The sequence below is a fragment of the Pristis pectinata genome, chromosome 8, assembly GCF_009764475.1.
Source record: "Pristis pectinata isolate sPriPec2 chromosome 8, sPriPec2.1.pri, whole genome shotgun sequence".
NCBI classification, from domain to species: domain Eukaryota; kingdom Metazoa; phylum Chordata; class Chondrichthyes; order Rhinopristiformes; family Pristidae; genus Pristis; species Pristis pectinata.
The window spans coordinates 8,872,733-8,885,424 of record NC_067412.1 but is presented as its reverse complement, the minus strand read 5'-3'; the positions used below and the strand labels follow the sequence as shown (position 1 = coordinate 8,885,424).

At 43.4% G+C, this 12,692-nt stretch overlaps 1 protein-coding gene across 3 annotated transcripts in view; it reads right to left on the bottom strand.

Annotated features, from left to right (window-relative positions):
• slc5a10 (solute carrier family 5 member 10) overlaps positions 1 to 12,692 on the bottom strand; it is a 118,775-nt gene that overhangs the window by 910 nt on the left and 105,173 nt on the right. For 2 of the 3 annotated variants that reach the window (XM_052021090.1, XM_052021092.1), the window contains exons 10-14: positions 11,082 to 11,189; positions 9,045 to 9,195; positions 4,979 to 5,147; positions 3,810 to 4,025; positions 1,543 to 1,681 (exon numbers count right to left, since the gene is read on the bottom strand). In XM_052021090.1, the coding sequence (XP_051877050.1) occupies positions 1,543 to 1,681; positions 3,810 to 4,025; positions 4,979 to 5,147; positions 9,045 to 9,195; positions 11,082 to 11,189 (783 nt within the window). The remainder of the gene's footprint in view (positions 1 to 1,542; positions 1,682 to 3,809; positions 4,026 to 4,978; positions 5,148 to 9,044; positions 9,196 to 11,081; positions 11,190 to 12,692) is intronic. The other variant, XM_052021091.1, reaches the window with a different exon arrangement.

The window sequence follows — 12,692 nt, the reverse complement described above, 5'->3', positions numbered from 1 at the left end:
AATAGAATAACAGTTAGTAAATAGTATGGGAAACGTAAAGATTACCAATAGGCAATGAAGAAACAGCAGGGACAAAAAAAAATCAGTAAAAATAGAATTGAAAGAGCTTATAAAATCTGAGCATCTGCAGTCTCTTGTGTCTCTGTTTGTAAAGAGGACCCGACTTTTCGTTCCTCATGTCACACCAGAGTCTCAATTATCTGTATTAGTTCCACAGCACTTTTTCAAAACAAAATTGTGTTCAGTTCTGGTCGCCTCATTACAGGAAGGATGTGGAAGCTTTAGAGAGGGTGCAGAGGAGATTTACCAGGATGTTGCCTGGATTGGACAGCATGTCTTAGGAGGATAGGTTGAGTGAGCTAGGGCTTTTCTCATTAGAGAGAAGGAGGAGGAGAGGTGACTTGATAGAGGTGTACAAGATGATAAGAGGCATAGATCGAGTTGACAGTCAGAGACTTTTTCCCAGTGCGACAATGGCTAACACGAGGGGACATAATTTTAAGGTGACTGGAGGAAGGTATAAGGGGGATGTTAGGGGTAATTTTTTACACAGAGAGTGGTGGGTGCGTGGAACGCACTGCCAGCAGAGGTTGTGGGGGCAGATACATTAAGGACATTTAAGAGACTCTTACATAGCCACATGAATGATAGAGAAATGGAGGACTATGTGGGAGGGAAGGGTTAGATAGATATAAGAGCAGGATAAAATGTCAGCACAACATTGTGAGCTGAAAGGCCTGTACTGTGCTGTTGTCTTCCATGTTCTATGTTCTAAAGTAGCAGGGGGAGTTTTACATGGTGTCTTGGTCGATATTTTTCACTCCATAGCATCACTAGAGTTACCTACCCATTGTCACATTGTCAATTGCTTTGCTCAAACAGCCATTACATTTCCACATTACAACACTGTGGAAAGTACTCTGCTGGCTATAAAGCGTTTTACGAAGCCACAGGGACCTGAGTGTAGGAGCATAAGAAGTAGAAGCAGAAGGAGGCTATTCAGCCCCTTGAGCTTGCTCCACTATTTGATAAGATTGGGGCTGACCCAATCTTGTTCTCAGCTCTCCCTGGTTCCAGGGATGATCCAGTACATTATTATTAATAATAATCATCTGATTTTACCAGTCACCTACACACTAGGGACAACTTACAGTGGCCAACTAACCCCTCCAAACTGCACATCTTTGGGATATGGGAGGAAACCGGAGCACCGGGAGCAAACCCACACGGTCACAGGGACAATGTGCCAAACTCCACACAGACAGCAACCGAGGTCAGGATTGAACCCGTGTCTGCGGAAGTGTGAGACAGCAACCCGACTAACTGTGCCACTGTGCCGACCTGTTCAAGTGCTGATGTCCCTGGTGCAGGACTTGAATACACAACATTTTGTCTCAGAAGCCGGCTGCTGCTCCTTGAGCCACGGCTACCACGGACAACCAGGGTCATATTTATTGGCGGCACTCCCCAGTAAATTATTGTCGGGATGTGGATTGGAGATAAGGGGGTTCAAATGTCTCATAGAATGATGTATCCTCCAACCTGTGAAACGTTGAAAGGTTGAAGTCATCCTACCCTCTGTTCCACTCTCCCAGGCCCGCCTCTCAGGAGATGTCTTTGCCAGGGAGATGTCTGGCTGCCTTCTTTCTCGGGATAGAGTCCACCAAGTAACATTTGTCTTCTAAGGATCAAGCATATTTAATCACAGCATTTATTTTACATCTGGAATGATACAGCCTTCAAATGAATACAAGTAACATAGCACTGTGTAACGAATTGACCTGTACGATCGGTATGCAAGGCAAGTTTTTCCACTGTACCTCGGTACAAAGTGACAATAATAAACCAACTCCAATACCAATATAAGACATAAACTGCTGGGAACACTCAGCGGGTCAGGCAGCATCTGTGGAGACAGCATCAGGTCAGTGACCGGAAAAATAGGAAGACTAACGCAACGGGGTAGAGGGGACTCCACCCGTCTGAGAAAGGGTGCAAACCAAAGTTGTCCAGGTCATGTAATAAAAGTGCCATCTAGTTTGTGGATGAAATGAGGAAAGTCAGTGAAGCAAAAAGAACACATTGGTTATCTTTTATAAGTTTGGAACCTTTTGGTCCAAATTTTATTGCTCTTTAGTCAACGTCAGGCTTAAAGCAAGTACTTTAATTGCCAGAATATAAGCATGAAGTACTTAAAAGAATTTTATAAAATGCACACAAAGGTACATTTAACAAGGCAACCTTAAAACCTACTGGGTCTATTCCACCAGATACACCCATACTTCCACCAGTCTATCCCTACCCAGAGTACCATGTAGTTAACACGATTCACAAACATACAACTTTCTACAGGAAAAATCTTCCTGTAAAACATATCCAAAGCTTTATTTTTAATCTGGTATTATATCTGCAGTACATTTTTCTTGTTATATAGCTAGAATGACACACTTTGGGTGGATGCCGATCTTACTCTGGTCAAGTGTATTGATTGGATGCGATTCTGATTAATGCCAGAGATATTTTTGTTTACACAGAGAGCGGTGGGTGCCAGGAATGGGCTGCCAGGGGTGGTGGTGGTGGAGGCAGATACGGTGGAGGCGTTTAAGAGGCTCTTTGATAGACACATGAATGTGCAGGGAGTGGAGGGATGTGGATCATGTGCAGGCAGAAGGGATCAGGTGTCGTTAACTTAAATAGTTCGACGCAACCTTGTGGGCCGAAGGGCCTGTTCTGTACTGTTCTATGTTCTATGTTTTAACTAAATGTCAAGCTATGTGGTGAGTCCCTGTCAATTCCTTATTCCTAAGTTTGCACTTTTAAACACAATTAATATTCGTTGCTCTTGGAAGGAACTCAAGTCTGGATGAGAGTGTAATGTATTGTCTTTCGTTTCTTTGTCCCGGACCACCAGAAGCCTTATTTTATCCTGCCCTCTTTTATAAAGCCAACCCTAATACAATTGAAGTCCAGCTCCTTGGAAATTTGGGTGCCTGGAATGCACTGCCAGGGGTGGGGGTGGAGGCAGATATGGCAGAGGTGTTCAAGAGGCTCTTAGAAAGGCATATGAATATGCAGAGAATGGAGGCAGAAGGGATTGGTTTAGTTAGGCTTCATTAGCTTAGTTTGGCACAACATTGTGGGCTGAAGGGCCTGATCCTGTGCTGTTCAGTTCTATATTCTATGTTATTGATCACTGGTATTGGTACTGATTTATTATTGTCACTCGTACTGAGGTACAGTGAAAAGCTTGTTTTACAAACAGATCATACAGGTCAATTCATTACACAGTGCAGTTACATTGAGTTAGTTCAGAGTGCGTTGATGTAGTACAGGTAAAAACAATAACAGTACAAAACAATAACAGTACACTGAGCAGCATGAACAACAAATTCATAACAGTTCCACAGTTAGGCAATGGGGAGATACGACAATATTCTACATAAAGTCACAATACAGCTAATTTCAACTGAAGGTAGGAATATTGTTAAAGGGGTAGAATTTGAAACAGGCTTTAGAAAGGAGTTAACTGTTGTGGAAACCATTTGATTCCATTTCCATGGAATATCGCCAGGTTTGTTCAGCAGGAGTTTTAAACCCAGTTGAAAGTCTGCCCCAAGGTGTGTGAGGGAGGGCTGGAAGTTGGGGAGGTTGGTGCTGGTGTGGAGAAGAGGTAAGGGGGAAGAAGCATGGTTAACAGATGAAAGCGGAGGATAGAAGCATTCTGGCCCACATTCCACACTCACCAATACCACCAAGGGGAGAGTTGCTTATGCATAAAAAACAATCAAAGAGCAATAGCTGGAACATACCTGGCTTTCGTTGGGAGGCTCTGTCAGCAGGCTGGTTGCCATGACAACGAGAGCAGTCAGAGCACACAGTATGACCGCAAAGTGGAGATAATGAACTCTCTTCAAGATTGAAGGTCTTGGATCGTACACCCCACATCGCGGCGGAGGGTATGCAAATTCCATAATCATCCTCACTAGTCCAACTGCCAATCCAATCATCAGTCCCCAGAATGCACCCTGCAAACAAGCAACATTTACTGATCGAATCACACTGGTCTTCTGGATAGAAAGCTCAAAGTCAAAGTCAAATTTAAGTTTATTGTCAAATGCACAAGTACATGTATGCCCAAGTGCAATGAAAAACTTAGTCGCAGCAGCATCACAGGCACATAGTATCATACAAGCAGCATTCACAAGAAAAACAGAAATTATACATAAATTATACAAAATGTTTGTAAGAAAGAACACAATTAGAACAAAAAAAGTCAATTTTGGTGCAAAGTGATCACAGTTGTCACAGTGTTGCTAAACTGTAGTGATTAGGGTTGTGCAGGTTGGTTCAAGAACCAAATGGTTGAAGGGAAGTAGTGTTCTTGAACCTGGTGGTGTGGGACTCAGGCTTCTGTATCTCCTATAAAAGATACTGCTAAAGATTTTTTCTTTCCGTTTATGATCACTAAGCAACAATACAGGATCCAGATCAGGCTGACTACATCAGCAGTAACCCACACAAAACACACTTCACAGGCACGTTACCAATTAAAGTTTAACACCCCTCGCATGAGAAACCATTCAAGCATGTGACCAAAATATTGGTCAAGGAATAAAAAAGACATAAAGTCAGCAGGTCGGGCAGCATCTGCGGAAAGAAAAATAGTTAACATTTGAGCTCGAAGAGCCTTCATCAGGACTGGGAAAAAGAGAAAGCAAGTGATTTCTTAATTCTTTAACCTGAGGCATTAACTGCTTTTCTCTCTCCACTGATGCTGCCTGACCTGTGAATTTTTCCAGCATTTTCTGTTTTTATTTCAGATTTTCACCATCTGCAGTTTTTTTTTAATCTTCATTTATTGGCCAAGGAACTTGGTTTTAGAGAGCATCTTGATAAAGGAGAGAGGTAGAGAGGATTAGGGTGGGGATTTTAGACTTGAGGGCATTTACGGCTGGTGTCATGGGCTCAAATTACTTACAGGCTCATTCGCTCTTTTCCAAAAAACAGCAAGGAGAAAGACTGCAGTAACTGGAGGAGCTAAGTAGCTGGTGACTGACTGAATGTAGACAAAAAGTTGGCCGCTGTTGGCACTCTGTAATATGGGGATCCAGATCAAGCTAACCGCAACCAGTATCACAGTCACAATCCTAAAGGGAAAGGACAAAGCCAAGGTGAGAAATTATCTAAATAGTTCAGGACAGGTTCGACATTATCATCATTTTTCTTTAAGGTTGAGTCGAGTGTAAGTTTATTGTACACCTTATCACCTGATCTGTCTTAACCTGGACATTCTCTCTTCTCCTCCCTCCCATTAGGCGGAAGATACAAAAACCTGAAAGCACGTACCACCAGGCTCAAGGACAGCTTCTGTCCCACTGTTATAGGACTATTGAATGGTCCCCTAGCACAATAAGATGGATTCTTGACCTCACAATCCGCCTCGTCATGGCCTTGCACCTTACTGACTGCCTGCACTGCACTTTCTCTGTAACTGTAACACTTTATTCTGCATTCTGTTATTGCTTTTCCCCTGTACTACCCTGAAGTACTGATGTGATGGAATGATCTGTATGGACGGCATGCAAAACAAGTTTTCCATACAGAGAGGGCTTAGCTTTAAGGTGAGAGGGGAAGGACTTAAAGGGGTCCTGAAGGGCAAGTTTTTCACACAAAGGGTGGTGGGCATATGGAACGAGGTGCCAGAGGAAGCTTTAGAGGCAGGTACAATTACAATGTTTAATAGACATTTGGACAGGTTCAGGACAGGAACAATTTGGTGGGATATGTGCCAAACACAGGCAAATGGGACTAGCTCAGGAAGGCACCTTGGTCAGCATGGACAAGTTGGGCCGAAGGGCCTGTATCTATGTGTATAACTCTCTGACTCTATGGCAATGAAATGAGAGTACTAAGTTACTGGTGGCACTTATAAATATGAACACACAAAAATAACATGCAGAGAAAGACCAGGTGTGACACCTACCCACATCCCTGACATCTATAGCATGTACCTGTGCTTCCTACACTCCTCCCCAGTTCAGGTTTACTCCGCAATCATCTACTCTCCTGGGCAATGCCAGGTACTGAAATAAGTGACGACTTCTCTCCAGCCACCACAAGCAAACAGAACTAATCTAATAGATGGCAAACTCACTTTACTCCCAGGTGATGCTCACTCTGCCCCTGTTGGGAACTGGGCCAACTCTGTGTAGAAGGCAATGCAGGGTTACCACACACTGCACCAGACTTCAACACATGGGCATGATAAGACACAAGGGAGGAATGCAAGGCTAAACTGCATCTACTTTAATGCAAAGTGTCCACCTTGCAAGGCAAATGAACACACAAGAACACAATGAAAAACACGATGATGCTGGAGGAACTCAGCAGGTCAGGCAGCATCCATGGAGAAAAGCAGGCGGTCAATGTTTTGGGTCAGGATCCTCCTTCAGGACTGAAGATAGGAAAAGGGGAAGCCCAATACATAGGAGGGAAAAGCAGAGCAGTGATAAGTGGACAAAAGAGGGGAGGCGGGGTGGGCACAGGGTGGTGATAGGTAGATGCAGGTAAGAGATAGTGATAGGCAGGTGCGGGGGAGGGAAGTCAGATCCACCGGGGGATCTCAATGAACACAATGAAAACAGGAGCAGGAGTGGGCTACCAGCCCCTGAAGCCTGCCCCACCATTCAATATGATCATGGCTGATCTATGTTGGTCTCAACTCCTCTTTTGTGCCTGTTCCCCATAACCCTTAATTCCTCGATCTTTCAAATATTCATCTACTTCTGCCTTAAATATATCTAATGATCTGGCCTCCACCGCCAGTAGGGGCAGAGAGTTCCGAAGATTCATGATCCTCTGAGTGAAGAAGTTTCTACGCACCTCAGTTTAGATATCTTTATCTTTATTAGTCACATGTACATCGAAACACACAGCGAAATACATCTTTTGCGTAGAGTGTTCTGGGGGCAGCCCACAAGTGTCGCCACGCTTCCGGCGCCAACATAGCATGCCCACAACTTCCTAACCCATGCGTCTTTTGGAATGTGGGAGGAAACCGGAGCACACAGAGGAAACCCACACAGACACAGGGAGAACGTACAATCTCCTTACTGACAGCGGCGGGAACTGAACCCGGGTCACTGGCGCTGTAATAGCATGACGCTAACCACTACACTACCATGATTGGCCCTTAGTTTGTAGCTGCGCCCCCTTGTTTGTGACTCTCCCACCAACAGAAACATCTCAACATCTACCCTGTCACCCTCTTAGGATCTTGCATGTTTGAATAAGGTCACCCCTCATTCTTCTAAACTCCAAGGAATCTAGATGCAAACTGTCTGAACCTGCCGCTCCAGAGAAAACAACTCAACTTTGTCCAACTTCTTGTCATTTCCTTGTTAGAACAATCCAGGCTGATTTCAAGGCTGAACAATGCCATGATCAGCATCATTGGACTCTGATTCAGATTCAATCAAAGTACTTGAAAGTATTTCTCTAGAGCGGCAGAGACATGATAGAGGTTTATAAGCTTATGAGGTGCATAGATAAGAGTCGACAGCCAGCATCTATTTCCCACGGTCAAAATGTCTAATATCAGAGGGCATGCATTTAAGGTGAGAGGAGGTAAGTTAAAGGGAGATGTGCAGGGCAAGTTTTTTTTACACAGAGAGTGATGGGTGCCTGGAATGTGCTGCCAGGGGTGGCGGTAGAGGCAAATATGATAGAGATGCTTTAGAGACTCTTACATAGGCACATGAATGCGCAGCGAATGGAAGGATATGGACCTTGTGTAGGCAGAAGGGATTACATAGGCATTTAATTACTAGTTTAATCAGTTTAGTACAATATCATGGGCTGAAGGGCCTGTTCCTGTGCTGTAGTGTCCTATGTTCTAAAAGAATTTGCAGAGCCAGGGAGGAAGAGCAGGGAAATAGGATTGATCAGACTGTTGTATCAAGAGCTGATGTGTAATCATTGAGCCAAGAGGCCTCCATCTATACCATGACAATTCTATAGCACTTCAGTTTCTGACTCTTCCACTTGAAAGACACAGTGGGCTCTCATTCAACTACGCTACTTAGAACACAGAACATAGAACACTGTAGCACAGTACAGGCCCTTCGGCCCACAATGTTGTGCCGACATTTTATCCTGCTCTAAGATCTATCTAACCCTTCCCTCCCACATTGCCCCCCATTTCTCTATCATTCATGTGTCCATCTAAGAGTCTCTTAAATGTCCCTAATGTATCTGCCCCCACAACCTCGGCTGGCAGTGCGTTCCAAGCAACCACCACTCTCTGTGTAAAAAACTTACCCATGACATTACCCTTATACCTTCCAGCAATCACCTTAAAATTATCTCCCCTCGTGTAAGCCATTGTCGTACTGGGAGAAAGTCTCTGACTTTCCACTCGATCAATTCCTCTGATTATCTTGTACACCTCTATCAAGTCACCTCTCATCCTCCTTCTCTCCAAAGAGAAAAGCTCTAACTCGCTCAACCTATCCTCATAAGACATGCTCTCCAATCCAGGCAACATCCTGGTAAATCTCCTCTGCACCGTCTCTAAAGCTTGCACATCCTTTCTGTAATGAGGCAACCAGAACTGAACACAATATTCCAAGTGTGGTCCAATCAGAGTTCTATAGAGCTGCAACTTCACCTCGCGGCTCTTGAACTAGCTTAATTAGTTTGGCGCAACATCGTGGGCAAAGGGCCTGTTCCTGTGCTGTACTGTTCTATGTTCTATGCTGTTTGAAAAAACAAGATTTTCCACTGTAAGCTAATGGGACTGACAGTTTCCTCTGTTGGCTGGAAAACGTAGTGACTTCAGACCCGAATGTCAAGCTCATAATCCCAACTAGAGAAACATCAGGAGCACATATTCATGTAAGACACAGTCAAAATACCAGATACTTGCAAAAGTGATATAAAACTGAGTTATGTTGCTGTCTACTTTGCCAGCATTTATATGGTATCTTTGGCCAGAACATATTACAAAATCAATGCCAGCTGAGGCTTGTACGCTCTAACCCTACCTTCCAACCAGGAGTAGTTCCCGTTCATTGGCATCCTTCCGGATCTTTCTCCAGATGTCCATGGTGAACAGTGTGCTGCTGCTGTTGAATATCGATGTCAGCGATGACATGAGGGCAGCCATTATAACTGCAATCATTAGTCCCCGTAAACCTTGGAAGAGCAAGAACAGTTCAAGCCAATGCATTTTACAGGAGCGCTACCAAAAACAAAAATTGAAACCAACCCACTTGAGAAGGTAATAGGAAAGGTGACCAAAAGCTTGGTCAGAGCAGCAGATGTCTAAGAGCATCTTAAAAGAGAAAAGAGGAGTGGAGAAGAGGCAAAGATTAGGGAGGAAATTCCAGAGCTCAGTGGATTCTTGACCTCACAATCTACCTCGTTATGGCCTTGCACTTTATTGTCTGCCTGCACTGCACTTTCTCCGTAACTGTAACACTTTATTCTGCATTCTGGTATTGGTATTGGTTTATTATTGTCACTTGTACCAAGGTACAGTGAAAAACTTGTCTTGCATACTGATCGTACAGGTCAAATCATTACATAGTACAGTTACATTGAGGTAGTACAGAGTGCATTGATGTAGTACAGGTAAAAATAATAACAGTACAGAGTAAAGTATCACAGTTACAGAGAAAGTGCAGTGTAATAAGGTGAAAGGTCGCAACAAGATAGATCGTGAGGTCATAGTCCATCTCATCGTTCAATAGTCTTATCACAATGGGGTAGAAGCTGTCCTTAAGTCTGTTGGTATGTCCGCTCAGGCTCCTGTATCTTCTACACAACAGATGAAGAGAAAAGAGAGAATGTCCTCCCAGGTGGGTGTGCTTTGATTATTCTGTCGTTGTTTTCCCTTGTACTACCTCAAAGCACTGCTGTAATGAAATGATCTATATGGATGGGATGCAAAACAAAGTTTTTCACTTATCTCGGTACATGTGACAATAATAAACCAATAGCCAATTTACCAATTTACCATTAGCAGCCAAAGCAATGGCAAGTAATGGGTTCACGCGTGTCTGGTAACGATCTGCAGTGAAAGTGGCTGTTCTCTGGTATCTGAGTAGCAGCTTGAAGAGCAGATTGTTAATAGAAATATTCAGTTGTGAGTGCAGCAAAGATGCTTCCATTATAGGTAGGTTCAACAAAATGACCAGTCTGACTGAGCAATATTCATGCATGGAGACGCAAGAACCCGCAAATGCTGCAACTTGGAGCGACACACAAAGAGCTGGAGAATCTTGGGTTGAGACCCTTCATTTGGATTGGTCCTATTGTGCCAGGGAATAGCACAGGAATGAGCACCCGTCCAGCTGAAGGGTCTCGACCTGAAACATTGACCTTCCATTTCCCTCCATAGATGCTGCCTGACCCGCTGAGTTCCTCTAGCTTTTTGTGTGTTGCTCAATATCCATGCATGTTCTATTTGTTTCTTAAATTGCCATTTCTAAATGTTAAAACATCACCCTATACGTCTTTTCAAGTGTGAGTCAATGATTCCGTGGTACTACAGTAAATACAGCGAGGGAGTTCTCCCTGATGTCTTGCTAAATATTTAACCCACAAACAACAGATACACAAGTAACTGCTACATATCACGTCATACTAAGTGTAATGTATATGCTCGTTGCAGCAGTTATTACAATTCAGAACTATTACATTAGTTATAATGTGCTTTGGAATCGTGAAAGGTGCTATATAAATGTAATTTATGTTGGAAAACATAGTTCTTTCAATGAAATTCTTAATTGATATGTTTCTTTCTTACAGACTTATCCCAATCACTAAGGATTTATCACAATCTCATATATTTTATTTTAACAAACAGAATTTGGAAAATGGCAAGCATTCCTTAATTTCCTGATATTGTTTCACAATTTTCAAATGACAAAGATAAGAAAAATTATACAATCTGCACAAGCAACTTTCTGCATGTTTGTTAAATATTTGACTGCTTTCCTCTTGTGCTAACTTGTTCATTTGTAATCATCAACTTCTTAAAGAAAACAAGCTCTATAAAAGAAATAGTAATAAGTTACCATCTGGCATTAGTTCAATCACGAGCTTTGGGAAAGCGATGTTAGAACAGCCCACCTTGGTCCCGCACACTTTTAAACATTCTTCTGGATCAACGCATGCCACTGAATCTGTGGATGAAGGATTGGAAATAATATCACTGTTTACATATTTTATTTTGTTATTGTTTAAATTGATAAACTGTTAATGAGAGAGAATTTCTCTAGTGAAGTGTTTGCATTCACGTTTTAATGGTGCTATTTACTTACAGGGTCATACACCACAGAAACAGACCTCTCGGTTCACCAAGTCGATGCCAACCCCAAGCACCCATTTGCACTCATCCTGTTTGATTTTCCCCACATTCCCATCAACTTCCCCCAGATTCTAGCGACTCACCTATTCACCGGGGGCAATTTATAGCAGCTGATCGACCCACAAACCCGCACATCTTTGGAATGTGAGAGGAAACCGGAGCATGCAGAGAAAGCCCAAGTGGTCATGGGAAGAACACGCAGACTCAACATGCACAGTCAGGATTGAACCTGGGTCACTGGAGCTGTGAGGCAGTGGCTCTACTAGCTGCCTGTTGTGAGAAAGGTTCTTTTGGTATCTTAAAGATAAAGGTCTGGACACACTGTCTTTGTAATTTAAAAATGGTTTATTAACAAAGACAAACGCAGGACAGAATGAATGGGAACACATGCACACTCACACACTCTCAAGCATGAGATCATGAATGCGGGGGGAAGTCGCGACAGAGGGTGAGGTTCACACACACACACAATAACTGGGTACAAATGATCAAGGAATAAACTATACAATGTTTGGACACCCTGATTCTGGACAAACATTGGCTCTTTGGTCTCGGGAGTCCTTAACTAACTGCCCTGAAGTAGTGCACAGCTCACCTCAACATCCTCGGACACAGAAAAAGAGAAAGAAAAACCAAACATGCAGCACTTTTATGCTGCTGGGGGGCTGGGTGACCCAGCAAAGACAAAGTTGTTTTAAACCGGCCAACAGTAGATGTGTCCAGGAACAAAGGTGCTCGCACAGACCGATCCGAGTGGTCCAGCAAGACAAAGGTGTTTACCTAATGGGGCGGAGCCGAACCCCTGATTGACAGTGGTATAGCTTCCGACTTGATAGGCAATGCTATCATCCGACCATAGGGGTCAGTAGTGTTGTCACTGTCATCTGACCCCTGGCCTTTCATACTACACTGCCCCACTGCCACTGTTGACTAAAGTTCGATATTGTTTCACTCACTATTAACACAGTTTAACAATGGAATTTAGATCCAGATCCAGTCCACTTTCATCCCCTTGCCACCCCAGCCCAACAATGGGCATATTCCTCCCCACCATGGGTAATATCTACAGCAGATGCTACCTCAAGAAGGCAACGTCTATCATCAAAGATCCCCATCATCTGGGCCATGCCATCGTCTTGCTGCTACCATCAGGGAGGAGGTACAGAAGCCTGAAGTCCCACACCACCAGGTTCAATAACAGCTACTCCCCTGCAACCATTCAGTTCTTGAACCAACCGGCACATCCCTAATCAATAGAGTTTAGCAACTCTATGACCATTTTGATCACTGCACTAAAATGGACTCTTTTTTTATTGTT